The sequence below is a fragment of the Lutra lutra genome, chromosome 4 (assembly GCF_902655055.1).
Source record: "Lutra lutra chromosome 4, mLutLut1.2, whole genome shotgun sequence".
In the NCBI taxonomy this organism is placed as follows: Eukaryota; Metazoa; Chordata; class Mammalia; order Carnivora; family Mustelidae; genus Lutra; species Lutra lutra.
Window position 1 is genome coordinate 165,933,247 of NC_062281.1, and position 17,930 is coordinate 165,951,176.

At 40.5% G+C, this 17,930-nt stretch overlaps 1 protein-coding gene and 1 pseudogene across 19 annotated transcripts in view; one reads left to right on the forward strand and one right to left on the reverse strand.

Annotated features, from left to right (window-relative positions):
* The window catches only part of SCMH1 (Scm polycomb group protein homolog 1), a 174,321-nt gene that overhangs the window by 128,034 nt on the left and 28,357 nt on the right, over window positions 1-17,930 (forward strand). For 17 of the 19 annotated variants that reach the window (XR_007126414.1, XM_047723942.1, XM_047723936.1 and 14 more), the window contains 2 exons: window positions 3,060-3,292; window positions 6,827-6,953. The exons of 1 other annotated variant lie outside the window; for it this stretch is intronic. Coding sequence is in view for 17 of the 18 variants with exons in the window: in XM_047723942.1 (XP_047579898.1) it covers window positions 3,060-3,292; window positions 6,827-6,953 (360 nt within the window). In the remaining variant the exon portion in view is untranslated. The remainder of the gene's footprint in view (window positions 1-3,059; window positions 3,293-6,826; window positions 6,954-17,930) is intronic. One more of the 19 variants, XM_047723943.1, reaches the window with a different exon arrangement.
* Window positions 7,960-9,846, reverse strand: LOC125099166 (protein-associating with the carboxyl-terminal domain of ezrin-like; annotated as a pseudogene).

Below are 17,930 nucleotides of genomic sequence, written 5' to 3' on the forward strand. Positions count from 1 at the left end.
GCTTGTAGATTGCTGAGCTCTTCTTTCATTGGTTTCTAAATATTACATTTGCCTAATTCTGTCTTCTCCTGCGATTATAGTTATGCATATTTTGGATCCATTGACTATGCCCACATGTCTCTAATGCCCTAATCTGGGTTTTTTTTCCCTATATTTTTGCTTCACTTTGGATGTTTTCTATTGATTTTTCTTCAAGTTCGTTAATCCTTTCTTCTGATGGATCTTGTCTTCCCTTAAATCCATCCAATGAGTTCTTAATTTCTCATGTTACATTTTTAATTCCAGGATGTTCGTTTAATTTTTTATATAGATTCCAGTTTTCTGTGGGTGTTATCTTCTCTTACATTTTGTTTATCTTTTCCTCTACTTTCTTTAACATATTAACTATGATTTTTTTTTATTTAACTATGATTATTTTAAAGTCTCTGTTCCATTATCTGGATCATATATGAATCTCCTTCTATTGTCTGTATTTTCTCTTGATTACCAATCACTTTTTCTGCCTCTTTTTACATCTAATATTTTTTGTGATATACTGGATATTTTATATAAAAGAACTGTTGAGGCTCCAGCTAGTATCTTCCATTAGAAAGAATTCTTCCTTTCCTCTGTTAGCTAATAGGATAAGGGCCTATTCCTCTCAGTCTAATCATGGATTGAGCTAGTCCAGGTCTGGATTATATCTGTGGCTTATACCTGTTTCTTGGGTGTGGGCCTCCGGGGCTCTTGATTGAGAACCTAATAGGTCTCTCTGTTTTCTCAGTCCTGAAAAATTGCAAGAGATTGTCCTACCTTTAGAGGTTAGGGGTTTAGTTCTTTAACCTTTTACTCCTTAACAATTTCAAAATATAGCATTTGTCTTGAAGAGGGGATATGTGTTTGAGGTAGACCTCCTCCATCTAGTGGGACCTTATTTATCCCTATAACCACAAGATTAAAGGAGATTTCATTCCACCTTGTAGAAGCTCTCAGCCTAGCTTCGTATATCCAATGTGCAGGCTCAGAACTTAGCAGGTGTCCCATGGGGAAAATTGGCCACACTTATGGAGCTCAAGTTCCAATCTGTCACAACAACTTGTTGGATTTCTCTCTCCTCCAGTAGAGGTCTTCTGCACGGACCACACCTGATCCTCAGTTCATGCCCCAAATTGGCAAATGTCCTCAGGAAAGAAAACAGTGTCAGCTACCTCAGAAGCCTTCCCCACTCATGTCTGGAATTCCAGTTCATCTAGTCCTTGTGATTTCTACAACACTGCATTGTCTCTTCAAAGAATGTATCTGACTTTTCCTAACTGTTGCACTAGCAACACCGCATTGCCATAATCTATTACATCCTGCCTAGACGCATAAGCAGCATTACCCTCTCCCTGCGCACTGTGATTAGTTTATAAGCCAGTCTCCCTAGTTCTTCTCACGCAGCTTCCCTTCATACTTAGAATGATATCAGATTCATTTTCACCATCTGCAGAGTCCTACCCAATCTTACTGCTACTCCTTTTTTTTTTAAGATTTTATTTATTTATTCGACAGAGAGAGAGAGAGATCACGAGTAGACAGAGAGGCAGGCAGAGAGAGAGGGAAGCAGGCTCCCCACTGAGCAGAGAGCCCGACGAGGGACTCAATCCCAGGACCCTGAGATCATGACCTGAGCCGAAGGCAGAGGCATTAACCCACTGAGCCACCCAGGCACCCCTGCTACTCCTTTTCTAACCTGATCCCCTGCTGCTCCTTTCTACTCACTCACTTCTAGCTAAACTGACCTCCTTACCATTTCTCAACTCCCCTGATATGTTCCCATCTCAGAATCTTTGCACTTGTTATGTACCCTCTACTTGAGAGGCACTTTTCTCAGGTTTTCATTAGGCTTTGCCTTTATTTCATTTGGGACCTGTGTGTAAATGTCACCTCCTCAAAGAGAACTTTCCTCACCCCTCTCTCTCCTTACCCTCCTTTAGTTTTCATCATAACACTTACCTGGTATTATACTGTGTATTTATTTGTCTGTTTTCTGTCTCCCCAACTAGGAGGTAAGCTCCATCACAGTGGAAACTATGTTTTGTTAACCTATAGTAAGTGCTCAGTAACTATTTGTGGAATGAATTAGATGTGCTTACCTTGAAGCATTCTCAATTTAAGGAGAAGATGAATGGTTGGGAGTAAAATTGAAAGTACCCTAACATAGATGTCTCCAGAATGCTTTAGAGGTAGGGTGGTACTGACTTCGTTGGGGAATGGTCAGACAAGACCTCAGTAAGGAGGTGACCCTGGAGCTGAGAGTTGGAATCTGAGTATTGATGTTTTCTTGATGAAGAAGAATAGGGAACTCAATATACATGAATGAGTTGGTGTTCAGAAAACAAGTGGGCGAGAACACAGTGGAGGTGTGTGTCAGGAAATGACATCAGGCATAACTGCAGAGTAAGGCGGGGATTAGGTACCAAAATTCCTTGGATATCAGGATAAAGAATTTGGACTTTACATTAAAGGTCATATGGAGCAAAGATTTTTGAACTAGGGAGAGATGCTGTCAGATATATGTATTTCCATGTGTTTCACTATCATTGCAATAATCACATGAAAATTTTAAGTAGATTGGTGTAGAAAATGCCTAACTTGCTTGTCAGGGCCCAGTGTCAAAACATAAGTCCTTATCCCAGTTCACTGTATAACCCGGAGAAGGCATCATTTCCTCTGCTAAGCCTTGGATCTGCATTCTTAGCAGGAAGGGATTGTAGGCTTCTAAAGTCATTCTGTCTCTGAGCCTATGATTCTGTTTATATGCTTTAACTAGATGCCTTGGGGAAAAAAAATTAATATTTTCTCTGCATCTGCCAGAAATAATTAAAACTTCCAATTCTAACCAATATAAATTCAGTTCTCCTCTGAGATTTTCTAACATTTAGGTCAGATACCAGGAAACCAGCTTCTTGGGATAAAACTACCCAAGCAGAAGTAACAAGTCTTCCCCACCCCCCCACCCCACCCCACCCCACCCCCATTGTTTGGGATGGGAATGCAGGTGGGAGGAGGGGGTGATAGAATGAGTCTTTTTCTTGCAGTTGTGATTCCAAAGAATCCCTATCCTGCATCTGATGTGAACACTGAGAAGCCCAGCCTCCACAGCAGCACCAAAACTGTCTTGGACCATCAACCAGGGCAGAGGGGGCGTAAACCAGGAAAGAAGCGGGGCCGGACACCCAAGCCCCTAATTCCCCACCCCATCTCTACCCCATCCAAGTCAGCTGAACCTTTGAAATTCCCAAAGAAGAGGGGTCCCAAACCTGGCAGTAAGGTAGGTAAAAATGTGGGTTTCCTAGAAAGGGATAAAGGGTTATAAAGGGGTAATGCACCTGTATCCATCCATCTTGGAAAGGGGCATGTCTGGCCCTATTTTCCACCTTGTGTATGCTTTTAACAGGAATTTCCTAAATTGTCATCCCTGCTTATCTACTTAACTGGGAGTTGGTAATACTAGAGATAGGATGGTGTGGATAAGAAACAAATTTTGACTTTGAAAGCTACTCACATTTGAGGGAATTCTGGTCTAATGTCTTCCCTAGATGGAAGACCCTGCTCCTAATTGTTAACCTCTCCAGAGTAGATGCCCAGGCGCAGGAACAGAAACAGAAACCTGACTCTATAAATGTATTTCTTTTTCTATCCCTGCCCCTTCTTTTCAAAAGAAAGAAAATTACCAAGTACCTAGTAAGTATCAGGCTCTGTATCAGACACCTTTACATACATATCACATGATGATCACAAAACTGTAGGAGATGGTAGTGTTAATGTTATCTAATAGTTAAGTAATTTAAGACTTAGAGATATTAAATGACTTCCCTAAGGTCACATAGCTAATAAACAACAAAGGCTCCAGAGATGGGGCTCCAGATGTTCTAGTTCCAAGGTCACTGCTGCCCTGCCATGGGTACCACAGGCACTCTCCCACATTTCCTGAAGGAGATAACACTTATCTCTCATGCAGGAAAAGACTGCTGAGTCAAGCTTCACTGAGCACTGTTAACTGCAAGTACCACCTTTTAGTCATGACCAGTTCTTCATTCATGTCTTCCCTAGGGAAACCATTGATAAAAAATTTCCTCAGCTATTTCTCTATGGCTTCCTTTAGCATCACCTTCTCCACTCACTTTTTGTTAAGGGATTTCTTTGCAACTCCTTCCTGAACTAGACTACCTGAGTTTCAGTATGGAAATGATACCTAGTTCTCCCTGGACGCCCCTTTTTGATGCCATGAGTTCTTCCGTAAGTTTGATTGGTTGGTTGGTTAATTGGTTTTGTTCTGTTTATTAATTTCAGCTGACTTCAGTTCTTCTAGAATATAAGCTCCTCAAGGTCAAGAACCTAATCTTAATCTTCTCTTTTTCTCCTGTAGTGCCTTCCATCTCAATCTCTTTGGAGATGTTCAATAAATGCAGGATGGATGGATGATTTTAGTTATGATGTTCTAATTGAGATTATCTCTTATTTATCGGCTTTGAATTCTTGGTGTCACATCCTGATCTTTCTATGTAACACATATGCTCCTGATCTAACCCTTAACCCAGGTCCTGGTTCATTTTTATCTCTACTACTCTCTTCTTATTCTTCTGCTATGGAGAGAGACTGAAAGCTCTAAAGATTCCAAGGTCAGAGAGGCCAGGCTTTTGATAATGTGAAGACATTTTAAGGACATCCAATTAAAGAGGAAAAAATCTTGTAAAGTTTCAAAGACAAAACCAGAACCAAAAAGTAGAAACTCAAGTAGACAGGCTTTGTCTCAACATAAAAGGAACAGTTAAATCTATCACAAAACGGATGTAGTGATCTGTCAAAAGAAAGATAGAAAGGAATGGAGGGAGGAAGGAAGAAAGGGAAGGAGGGAAGGTAGTGATCTGTCAATACCATCATTAGAGGCATTTTGTCAGGGGCTGGATGACTCATATGGGATGGATGTTTTCAGGAAGAGGGAAGTAGGAAAAGGATGGTTGGATTAAGTGGCCTTTAAGATCCTTCAAAACCTAAACACTATGATTCTACAATTGCCTCTGTTCTGCTTCCTCAGGCAGTCCTAAACATAGTAATAACCAAAATCCCCTTTCTTTCCAATCCTCTTGAAAACAATAATTCTCATGTTATCCTATATTTTATGGGCTGGCATTTGGCTCACTAATTCTCCCTCCTGTACTTTTGCCTACTTCTATAAATGTCTATGCCTTCCACTTAACTCTGACCCTTCTGTTCCTTTCTGGAGTAAAGTGGTCTCATGATGAGAGCAGAGGCTTCAAAGCTAGACAAACAGGTTTATATCTCATCTCCATTTGTCTTGTGTGACTGTGGGAAACTTTGAATAAGGCTCTGAGCCCCAGTTTTCTCACCAATAAAATAGAGATGAGGTAATATATGAAGAGATATAATACATGTAAATGCACCTATCTCAAACAGAAATGCCTTCCTTCTGTCTGCTTTCTGCTACAATATTTGGGCACCAAGCTCACCAGGCTTGTTCCTTCAGGGACCCCATGGAATCCTACCACCAACTCTGTGAAGTTGAACTGCTATTTCCTTTCTTCCCTGACTCCTTGCTTATTTAGACTTTGACTTTTAGCAGTATCAAAAAAATTTAAAAATGAGGAAGTGTCCCTGTCCCATGTATGATTTGAATGTTTCATAAGTGTTTGCATGATAACTTCCACAGACCAGGCCATTGTATCTATGCCTGCTGTCACTGGTGCTATTGCTTTAGATAATACTCTCCTAGAAGTCAGACAGGTTTATATAGCTCCCAGCAGTGGCCCCTACATGGGACATTTAGTAAAAAAGGGATTTCTGGATCTCAGTGATAATTACGTTTTCCTTGCTTTCAGAATGGCTTTTAGAAAACCATTTCTTGAGAAGAACCTTCTGAGATCTTTCTCCCCTAGAGACTGCCCTGAACAGCATAGAGAAGATGTTAGATCTTTCTCAAATCATTTTTATTACTTCCCTCAATATTGGTATTCTGTACTGTGTGCTTCATTGGAAATATTTATTGAGATTTATCATATGGCAATTGCCATTCTAGGAGCGGTACTCAGAATCAGACCCTCAAGGAGCTCCAGGCTAATAGAGGACACCAGTATGTAAATATTTATGACAATACATTGTGACAGATGCAACACAAAGTACAGACATAGCACAAAAGAGACCAACTGGAGGAAATCTAGAAAATTTTCCTGGATAAATAGATATTAATAAAGTTAAAAGGGGGGGGCATTCCAGGGAAAAGGGACAGTTTATTACTCTAAAGGAATGGCACAGGTAAAGCTGCAGGGTTTTTAGAGAAGTAATTTACAGATTTAGACCTTAGAGTATAAAGTTTAAGATGAAAAATGGCAGTTGATGAGCTGAAGAGGTAGGTAGAAGAATGAGTCTGCAGTTAGGGGAAGGGACGTTTCCCTTTTTTAAGAGAGAAGCAAAGTACAAAATAATGTCAAAGTAGGCTTAAGCCTCAGCATTTTTTTTTTCCTTTTTTGCTTTTGTCTGCCCAAATGATAAAGAACCTGGTATTTCAAATGATAATATTGAATCTAGTATAAAAGATATAAAAGACTGTGAGTTAAGCTCTGGCTCAATAGGAACCCAGAATCTTATACGCAGATTCAGAAAATATTTACTAAGCATCTACTATAGGTAAAGCTCTAGGCAAGATTCTGTGTGGAAAACAAAGATACAAGAGCCCCATCCACAGAGATATTTCCATCTCATGGGTGAATTGAGAGCTAGGAAGAGAGGAATCAGAAGACAAGTTACCTGTCACAGGTAGCAAACTTCTCCCCATCCGTTTTGACAGAGGAAGCCTCGGACTTTGCTGAACCCACCACCCACCTCACCAACAACCAGCACCCCTGAACCGGATACCAGCACTGTACCCCAAGATGCTGCCACCATCCCCAGCTCAGCCATGCAGGCCCCCACAGGTAAGAGCAGATCATGTATTAGCTGCCACAAGCCCCAGCCCCCCCCATCTCCTTTCTCTTGTTTTACACCAGTAGTTAGCAACCCCCCCACCAAACCCATCCATTTGTAAACCTAAATCCAATCTTTAAACAAATGTTTTATCTCTGGCATTTGAAATAGTTTCAGAGAAACCTTCATCATTTCAAAACAATGGAAGGAACTTGGGTAGATGTCCTATGACCTCAGAGTTGGGGAACTGGGACATGGGGGTGGGGTGGAGGTGGGGCCAGCACCAGGAACCTCCATCCTCCAGTTAGTATTAACTGGAGTGCATCCTTTCCAGTTCCGGGTGCTCCCTTTTTACTGATCCCTTCCAGAATCCTTCCAGCATCACAGTAATCCTGCCACCACTCAAATACGTGTGCAACTGCTCTGATTTTTTTTTTTTTTCCTCGTGAAAATAGTCTTTACCGGATATTTAGGAAACAGGATTGTCAGAGTTATTTCTCCTTAAGAACCTTCCCACAGGGCCGCTCACTCAGACAGCACAACTGTAAGCCAATAAGCTGCCCAGGAAGACCTTAGCAATTTAAAATCATTGAGATACTTTATAGTTAGACTTTTTTCTGTAAGTCCTAATTCAAAGTAGAGCTTACTCTTCTGACTGTTAAAGAAGTGGCACAAAATTACACTAATCAGCTTGGCTTTTTGTGTTTCTTTTCTTTCTTTCCTGGGGGGGAATTCAGCCTTTCTACAGCCACTTGAATTTCACAGAGCTCTTAGTCAAAGGCACACAGCTCTTCGTTGGAGAAACCAGGGCTGTGAGCCGCTTCACCACCTGGGGCTCCGGGCTGGCCCTCAAGGGCGCACACTTCAGTTAGCGCAGACTGGGAAAAGAGCTCCTGCTGTGGCAAGAACAGGACGCTCTAGGGGTTTTGTCTGCAGAGCCAGCTTTTGAGGTATTCATTTGATGTGGTTTTTTCCCTTAAAGAAGTCCTTTTTCCTGTAGTGTAACTGCCCCCATTGTCACCAGTCATTGTCTTCCTAGCTTGGCCCCCCTTCCCCTTCCCAACCTTCAAACTCTCCCTCAGTAGTTTCTGCTGCAGCAGATTTTGAGGAAAACTGCGTCAGTGGTGAGACATCATCCTTGGGAACCATCATCTCTGCCCTCAGTTCAGGTAAAATAAAAATAGTTGCTGCAGGCTTCATTTCTGAGATCATATCAACAAGCCAGTCCAAGTTAGGATCTTGTAATGGCTTCTTTTTTACTTGAACTGGTAAACTCTCCTAAACCCAGTTCTAATGGAACCTTAAGCCTCCTTCCTTGTGACACTTTTGGTGGCTTGGTTTGGTCTGGCTCATCCCCACTTTGTACAAGACTGGTCTTTAGAGATAGGCTTGATTTCAAAGGCTTGGACTCTTCAGTGAGTGGAAGCAGAGTAGGAATGGCCTTTTGCTCCCCTGAGGTAACAGGTCTTAGAGCTGTGGTTCCACCTCCAGGTTTATCTCAGAATTTTAGCTGCTGGGCTGTCATCCCACGTCTCTTCCTCAGCATCAGTTAGTGAGCAGGGACTTGACAGCAGCGCAGGCTTCTGTAGGACAAATAGGTACATTGACGGTTTGGTTAGAGACTCTTTTGGCTAGTAAGGTCGCTCTTCAGCCTTTTTAGACCTTAATGGGAAGTTTTCACTGTCTTCTGAGGTCCCTTTTACATATGAGATTCCATTCGTGTGAAATTTACCAAGTCGAGATAATCATTCACCTTCTGAGAAAGGGTCTGTAGTTTCCGTAGAACTTGAGGCAGTGCGTTCGAAGCTGCTGGTTCTTTCTCCTCCCACCATCACCTCTGGTCCCAGGAGAGAGCCCAGCGCTCGTAGGCTGTGAAAAGTAACCAGTACAAGGGAACCGCTGGTACTGTGCTGGCTGGGTGATGCCTGAGGCAAGGTGACTTTCTTCAGCCACTCCTGAATGAAGTGCTCCAGGGAGGCCTGGAGGTGAGACAGGAGCACCTTCCACATGTGCTCGCTGTGAACCTCAAACCTCTCGAGCAGCACGTGACCGGAACAGGGCCAGCGAGAGCAGGCGAGGGCTTCTGGGTTTCTCCCTGTGCATTGTTTTCAAGGGACCAAGAAAATGAGGAAGAAAACTCTTAAAGGCTACTGGCCCTGCACACAGCAACTGATGAAGCAGGAGAGGCACTGACCATGGCGCTATTCAGTCCTCTCACGAGCAGCTGAAATCAGAAGAATTCCATTTCTTTCATCTTTTCTCTTCAATGTTAAACTTTTCAAGAAATTCACAACTTCTAGAAAATCATTCCTGAAGAAGTCATGGGACAGTAAGGTGCAGAGTGCTGGCTGACATTTTAGAATGGAATTTAGCAAGATCTGTTGAAAGCTGGAGGGAGCGTCCACCAAAACTGAAATCCAGAGTTACCATTAGTTCCCAGTGAGTGTCGCCTTCTTTTCAGGACCTCTATGTCTGGAGATTGATGAGAGCAAAAACTAACCTATAAAATCCCAAACAAAGCCCTGGCTGATTTTTTTTTTTTTTTTAACATCATCGGTGGTGGCAAACCTTATTAATATGAGAGTGAACTTGATTTTGGAGACCAACCAATGAACATGTGATTCAAGGTACAATGTGGTGGCTGCGGTGGGCAGGTAGTCAACCGGGGCCATGCGTGTCTGCTTCCATTTCATAAACCAGCCATCTGGGAAGATAACTTAAAAAGAGCTACACCACTGGAATAGATACACAGTCTCCCCAGGGGAATACTAGAAAGAACAGTGCTCGTTTCTTATCTGAAAAGTAGAGATACATGTGTGAAACCTTACTCTGATTACTCTGCAGGTCTTCCACCTTGTTTAGAGAAGTTGAAGGTATGGGAATGATCCCCGGGGAAGTTAGCATAGTCTTTTCCGTAGGACTTAAGTATGTTTTCACCCAAATTCTAGAACACTAGTGCTTGAAGGGAAGGCCAACTCTAGTGTCTTCACCACATAACCTATAAAAGACCACATATAGCCTGCCTGTGATATTTATGTCAGCTCTAGTAAGGGTCCTACTACATGATTTCTCCAGGTACATCATCTACATCTAGCTCCAGCCAATTCCGGGGTTTGCCTAGTCCCAGAGTGTCATTAGATTAATGAACAGTGGCCTTTGCCCCAAAGCTCTGTAGATGAGGAATTAAAAAACAAATACACACCTTGGTAGGAATATTCTGTCTGTCTTCCCACTTCATGGCATACCCCCCAAATGCCTGTCTATTTGCTCAGGTCTCCCACATCATTCTAGATACTACTATGGTGCCTGTGTGCCTTTTCAGCAGAACCTGGAAGACCCACAGCAATGGGGGCGTCATGACTGTGCCACACCATTCCATTTAAATGTTGTACGTCCCGTTTACATCTGGCGGCCTCTGAGCTGGTATGCCTCCCTCAGCCTGAGTCTCAGAGCCTAGGAAAAATGGAAACTTACTTCGTGTCTCTGTTTCCTGCTCCTGGCCAGACTATGGCAGTTTTATTGACTTTTTATTGCGTGGCCATCCTCTGCCTGGGCCTTGGCTCATTTTGTGTGACCTTGATCTCACTTTGCTTTCTGAGCCTCAGTTTCCACACTTAATGCAATGGAAGGATTAGTTGAAGTTGCCTTTTACAGACCCTTCAAATGGTAACAGTAAAAGCTATCATGAATTGAAAGCTGCGTGCCACAGTGTGTCCTTCATACCTCCCTTGCATTTTTTTTACCTGCACAATACTTTTTAAGAGTTAATTTTATTTTTTATCAGTTATCTATATCCTCATAATTTAAAGGAACGACAGGTTTTTAAGAATTATGATGCAAAAGACAAAACAAACTGGCTCCCTTTTCCCCTGTCATTTACTTCGCACCACATGCAATCACTTTTTTTTTTTTTTAAGACTTTATTTATTTATTTGACAGAGATCACAAGTAGGCAGAGAGGCAGGCAGAGAGAGAGGGGGAAGCAGGCTCTCCGCTGAGCGGAGAGCCCGATGCAGGGCTCGGTCCCAGGACCCTGAGATCAGGACCTGAGCCGAAGGCAGAGGCTTTAACCTACGGAGCCACCCAGGTGCCCCTGCAATCACTTTTAATTCAACTGATTGTCTTATTTACCTCCAAACGTTGTTTTTATGCTTACATTTTATGTGTATTGTTTTTATGCTTCAGGCATTTTTTAACTGACAACCTACTTTAGAAGTTAACTCTTATTAATCTCCTTGTCCCTTACCCACCCACATATACTTCCCTATCTTAATACCATGGTATTATCATTTTGATTAGAGTGAAATTTAGTATTTTGTCATTGAAATTTATAGAATGCTATTTTCAGTTGAGCCAAGTAGTGTATTATGATTACTTTTCCTTTGTTGCACATTTTGTTTTCAGAGTAAATCTTGTTGATTTCTTTATGTGTTAATTTTGCTAGTACTTAATAATTCAACTTAAGCTCTGTTACTACTATGTACATCTCTGTGTTCAAGCACAATATATATTCTATCCATTTCAAACTCTCAAAAAGAAGTCTTCCGAAGCCTTCTGAGTTCCTTGACATGTTCTTCACCTCCCTTTTGTATTATTCCCAGTTTGCTCCTTCCCAGTCTTTGTCTTCCCATGTAAATCTTAAGATTTCATGTTTAATTTTATATGAAACCTGTTTGGGTTTTTGTGCTGGTTTTTTTTTAAGATTTTATTTATTTATTTGAGAGAGAGAGAGAGATAACATGAACGGGGATGGGGGAGGGCAGAGGAAGAGGGAGAAGCAGACTCCCCACTGAGCAGAGAGCGCATACAGGGCTTGATTCCAGGACCCTGAGATCATGACCCAAGCCGAGGGCAGAGGTTCAACTGACTGATCACCCAGGTGCCTCCTGTTTGTTTTCTTTGAAGCTTCTCTTCATCCCTACTGTTCGACAGTCTTACCTAGGATGAGACACTGCCATGCAGGACCCTGTATGTGCCCATCCATTCTTTAGTTTCTTGAAATTTTTAAAAATTCTTTCATCAGTGGTTTTCTCCCACTTCTTTGTGTCTCTGCACTCCTTCTGGTGCACATTATTCAGATGCTGGACCTCTTGAACTCATCCTGTTATATATATATTTTTAAAGATTTTATTTATTTTATGACAGAGAGAGATCACAAGCAGGCAGAGAAGCAGGCAGAGAGAGAGAGAGGGAGGGAAGCAGGCTCACCGCTGAGCAAAGAGCCCGATGAGGGATTCGATCCCAGGACCTCGAGATCATGACCTGAGCCGAAGGCAGAGGCTTAACCCACTGAGCCACCCAGGCGCCCCCATCTGTTACATTCTTAAGCCTCTTTATTCTTTCCCTATTCTTGTTGACTTTTTGTTCAACTTTATTCAAAACTTCCTGAAGTCTATCTTCCAGACTTTGTATTGAGCTTCTCTGTCTAGCATCTTACTTTTAAAGTATCATTATTCATTACTCCAGTGGCATGTCCCAAAGGGTGTTTGGTGGAAAACCAGCCCTGCAAAATGATCAGCATTAAAGAATTTTATATACATTTAGGAAAGGCTTATTCTGTACTTCCCCACTCTTGGATGTTTGCAACTGTAATGAAGTGCTCTTTTTTGTTTTCTGAATTTTTTTACTAGACTGTTTTTTTAGGTTCACAGCAAAATCGAGCAGAAGGTCCAGAGATTTTCCATATACCCCTGCCTCTACACATTCATGGGCTTCTCCATTATCAACATCCCCCACCAGAATAAGAAGTACGTTTGTTTCAAGTAATGAACCTCCATTGAAACATCATTAATGCCCAAGGTCCATAGTTTACATTAGGATTCTCTCTTGGAGTTGTACATTCTCTGGGTTTTCACAAATATACAGTGACATGTATCCACCATTAGAGGATATACAAAATAGTTTAACTGCCCTAAAAATTGCTGCCCTAAAATTCCTCTTCAACTGTTTTTGACCCCAACTCATGGCAACCACTCATCTTTTTACTATCTCTTCAATTTGGCCTTTTCCAGAATGTCATTTAGTTGAAACCATGCGGTGTGTAGCCTTTTCACATTGGCCTTTTTACTTAGTGATATGCATTTAAATTTTCTTCATGTCTTTTTCATGCTCATTTCTTTTTAGGCCTGAATGATATGCCATTGTCTGACTATACCACAGTTTATCTATTCACCTACTGAAGGACATCTTGAGTCCTTCCAAGTTTGGGTAATCATGAATTAAATGGCTATAAACATCCATGTGTAGTTTTTGTGTGAACATAAATTTTAAATTCCTTTGGGTAAATACCAAGGAATGAGATCGCTGGATCGTATGATAAGAGCGTGTTTAGGTTTTTAAGGTTTTGACAGTTTAGGTTTTGACAGTTCAAACTGTCTTCCAAAGTGGCTGTACCGTTTTGCACTCCCACCAGCAATGAATGAGAGTTCCTTTTTCCACATCCTCACCAGCATTTGATGGTGTTTGTTTTCTGGATTTTGGCCATTCTAATAGGTGGGTAGTGGTCTTTCATTGTTTTAATCTGCATATTCCTGATGACATACAGGAAAAAGCATCTTGTCATGTGCTTATGTGCTATTGGTGTATCCTCCTTGGCAATGTGTCTATTTAACAGAATTGGCCCAGTTTTTAACTAAGTTGTTCATTTTCTTACTGTTGAGTTTTTTCAATTCTTTGTATATTTTAGAAAATAGTTCTTTATCATGTGTGCCTTTTGCAGATATTTCTTCCCACTTTATAGCTTTTCTTCTCATTATATGGATTGTGTCTTTCACAGAACAGAACATTTTAACTTTCATAAGTCCAGCTTATCGATTATTTCTTCCATAGATCGTGCCTTTGGTGTTGTATCTAAAAAAGTCATTACCGGGGTTCCTGGGTGGCTGCTCAGTCAATTAAGCAGCTGCCTTCAGCTCAGGTCATGATCCCAGGGTCCTGGGATCGAGCCCCAATGTTGGGCTCCCTGCTCAGCAGAGAGCCTACTTCTACCTTTCCATCTGCCTTCCGCTCTGCCTACTTGTGCTCTCTCCTTCTCTGTCTAATAAATAAAGTCTTTAAAAATTAAAAAAATAAAGAAAAGTTATTGCCAACCTAAGGTCATCTTGTTTTTCTCCTCTATTTTATTTTCTAGGAGTCTTACAGCTTTGAATTTTACATTTAGGTGTGTGAACTATTTTTTTTTTTTTTAGATTTTTTATTTATTTATTTGACAGAGAGAGACCACAAGTAGACGGAGAGGCAGGCAGAGAGAGAGAGAGAGAGGGAAGCAGGCTTCCTGCTGAGCAGAGAGCCCGATGCGGGACTCGATCCCAGGACCCTGAGATCATGACCTGAGCCGAAGGCAGCGGCTTAACCCACTGAGCCACCCAGGCGCCCTGTGTGAACTATTTTGAGTTGATTTTTGTGAAGGGTGTAAGATCTGTGTCTAGATCCCTTTTTTTTTCTTTTTTTTGCATGTGGCTGTCCAGTTGTTTCAGCACCACTTTTGAAATGACTGTGTTTTTTCTCTATTGTTTTGTGTTTGTTCCTTTGTCAGAGATCAGTTAGCTATGTCAATGTGGGACTGCTTCTCAGTTTTCTCTCTGTGCCGTTGACTTGTCTGTTCTTTCATACTCTCTTGATTACTGCAGCTTTGAGGTTGGGTCCTCCAAACTTGTTCTTCTCCTTCAATATTGTGTCGACTATTCAGAGTGGGGGTTTGCCTCTCCATATAAACTTGACACTCAGTTTGTCAGTAGCCGCAAAATAACCTGCTGGGAGACTGGAATTGAATTGAATCTGTAGATCAAGTTGGAGAAAACTGACATCTTGACAGTATTGAGTCTTCCTGTCCGTGACAATGAGCTGTCTCTCTATTTATTAAGTTTTCTCTTTCTTTTTATTTTGTTTTATTTTATTTTATCATAAGTGTACTCTTTAATCCCCATCACTTACTTAACCCATCTCCCCACCCCTCTCCTCTCTGGAACCAAACTCAGTCTGTTCTCTATAATTAAGAGTCTGTATGTTAAGAGGTTTTTTTTTTTATTATTTCATTCATCAGTGTTTGTAGTTCTCCTTATATAAGTCCTGTACATATTTTGTTACAGTTATACCTAAGTATTTCATCTTCGGAAGTGCTAATGTAAATAGTATTGTGTTTTTAATTTCAAATTGCACTCATTTCTTACTGTTATATAGGAAAGCAATTGACTTTTCTATGTTAACCTTGTATCTTGCAACCTTATTGTAATTGCTTATTAGTTCCAGGAATTTTTTTTGTCAATTTTTTCACATTCTCTACATAGACATTTGTGTCATCTGTGAACAAAGAGTGTTTTATTTCTTCCTTCCCAATCTGTATATGTTTTATTTCCTTTTCTTATCTTATTGCATTAGGACTTCTACTATAATGATGGAAAGTTGTGGTGATATGCTTGGGTGGCTCAGTCAGTTAAGCATCCAACTCTTGGTTTCAGCTCAGGTCATGAACTCAGGGTCATGAGATCAAGCCCTGTATGAGGCTCCGCATTCAGTCTGGAGTCTGCTTGAGATTCTTTCTCTCTCTCCTCCCAACTCCCCCACCCCTGCTCACTCTCTCTGTCATAGATAAATAAATAAATAAATAAAATAAAATCAATCTTAAAAAAAAAAAGGAAAAGTTGTGGTGAGAGGAAACATGCTTACTTTGCTGCTGATCTTAGTGGGAAAGCTTCTAGTTTCCTACCATTAAGTGTGATGTTACCTGAAGTTTTTTTTCTAGATATTTATCAAGCTGAGGAAGTTCCCCCCTATTCCTCATTTGCTGAGAGTTTTTATCATGAATGGGTCTTGGATTTTGTTAGATGTTTTTTCTGCATTTGTTAATATGATTATGTCATAGTTTTTCTTTAGCCTGCTCATGTGACAAATTGCGTTAATTGATTTTTAAATGTTTTGAACCAGCCTTGAATACCTGGGATAAATCTCATTTGATTGTAGTGTATAATTCTATTTATATATTGTTGGATTTGATTTGCTAATATTTCATTGAGAATTTTTGCATCTATGTTTATGAGAGACATTGATTGGTCTATAATTTCTTTGTAATGTTTTTGTCTGGTTTTGGTATTAGGATAATGCCAGCCTCCTAGAATGAGTTGAGAAGTATTCTCTCTGCTTCTATTTTCTTTTTTTTTTTTTTTTAAGATTTTATTTATTTGTCAGAGAGAATGAGAAAGAGAGAGAGCACACAAGCAGGCAGAGGCAGGCAGAGGTGGAGAGAAAAGCAGGTTCCCTGCCGAGCAAGGAGCCCGATGTGGGGCTCGATCCCAGGACTCTGGGATCATAACCTGAGCCAAAGGCAGTGGCCCAACCCACTGAGCCACCCAGGCGTCCCCTCTGCTTCTATTTTCTAAAAGAGTTTCTAAACAGTTTATTGGGAAAAGTTTCTTTCTTTCTTTTTTTTTTTTAAGATTTTATTTATTTATTTGACAGACAGAGATCACAAGTAGGCAGAGAGGCAGGCAGAGAGAGCGGTGGGGGGGGCAGGCTGCCTGCTGAGCAGAGAGCCTAATGCGGGACTCGATCCCAGGACCTGAGATCATGACCTGAGCCCAAGGCAGAGGCTTAACCCACGAGCCACCAGGCGCCCCACAGGAAAAATTTATTTCTTAAATGCTTAGCAGACTTCACCAGTGAATTCATCTGAATCTGGTGCTTACTATTTTTGGAAGATTATGAATTATTGATTCAATTTCTTTAATAGATAAAGGCCTATTCAGATTATATTTTTCTTCTTGTATGTTTTGACAGATTGTAGATTCCATGGATTGGTCCATTTCATCTAGATTATCAAATCTGTGGGCCTAGAATTCTTCATAGTTTTCCTATGTTATCCTTTTAATGACCATGGATCCATAGTGGTATGCCCTCTTTTATTTCTGGTATTAGTAATTTGTGTCATCTTCTTCAAAAATTTAGCCTGTATAAAGGTTTATTAATGTTAATTGTTTCAAAGAACCAAATTTTGGTTTCATTGATAATTTTTTGACTTGTTTTCAGTGTCATTGATTTCTGCTCTAATTTTTATTATTTCTTTTCTTATGCTTACTTTAGATTTAATTGGCTCTTTTTTCCTAAAGTAGAAGCTTAGATTATTGATTTCAGATCTTTCTTCTTTTCTAATATATTACATTCAGTGCTGTATACTTCCCTCTATCCACGGCTTTTGCTGCATCCCAGAAATTTTGATAAGTTGTATTTTTATTTTCATTTAGTTCAAAATATATTTAAATTTCTCTGGATATTTGTTCTTTGGCCCATGTGTTATTTATAAATAAGTTGTATAACCTCCAAAATCCCTTGGGGGATTTTCCATCTACCTTTCTGTTACTGATTTTTTTTTTTATTTAGTTCTGTTGTGGACTAAGAGCAAATACCGTATGATTTCTATTCCCCATAAATTTGTTAAGGTATGTTTTATAGCCCAGTGTATGGTTTGTCTTCATGAATGTTTCATATGAGCTTGAGAAGACTGTATGTTCTGTTACTGAGTGATGTAACCTGTAGCTATCAATGATATCCAATTGATTGATGATACTGTTGTATTCAACTACATCCTTACTGATTTTTCTGCCTGCTGGATCTGTCCATTTCTGAGAGTGATGGTGAAGTCTCCAATTATAATAGTGGATCCATCTGTTTATTCTTGGAGTTCTGTTAATTTTTACCTCTCATATCTGATGGTCTGTTGTTAGGTGCATATATGTAAGAATTGATATGTCTTCATGGGTAAATGACCTCTATATCATTATGTAATGCCCCTCCTTATCTACAGTGACTTTCTCTACCCCTTTACTTCTTATCTATATGTCTCTTCATATTTAAAGTGGGTTTCTTGTAGGCAACAGGTAGGCAACTTGTTTTTTGATCCACTTTCAGAATCTCTTTTATTTTTTTTTTTGAAGATTATTGATTGATTGGTTGATTTGAGGAAGAGAGCAGAGCAAGCAAGAAATCGATTAGGGGAC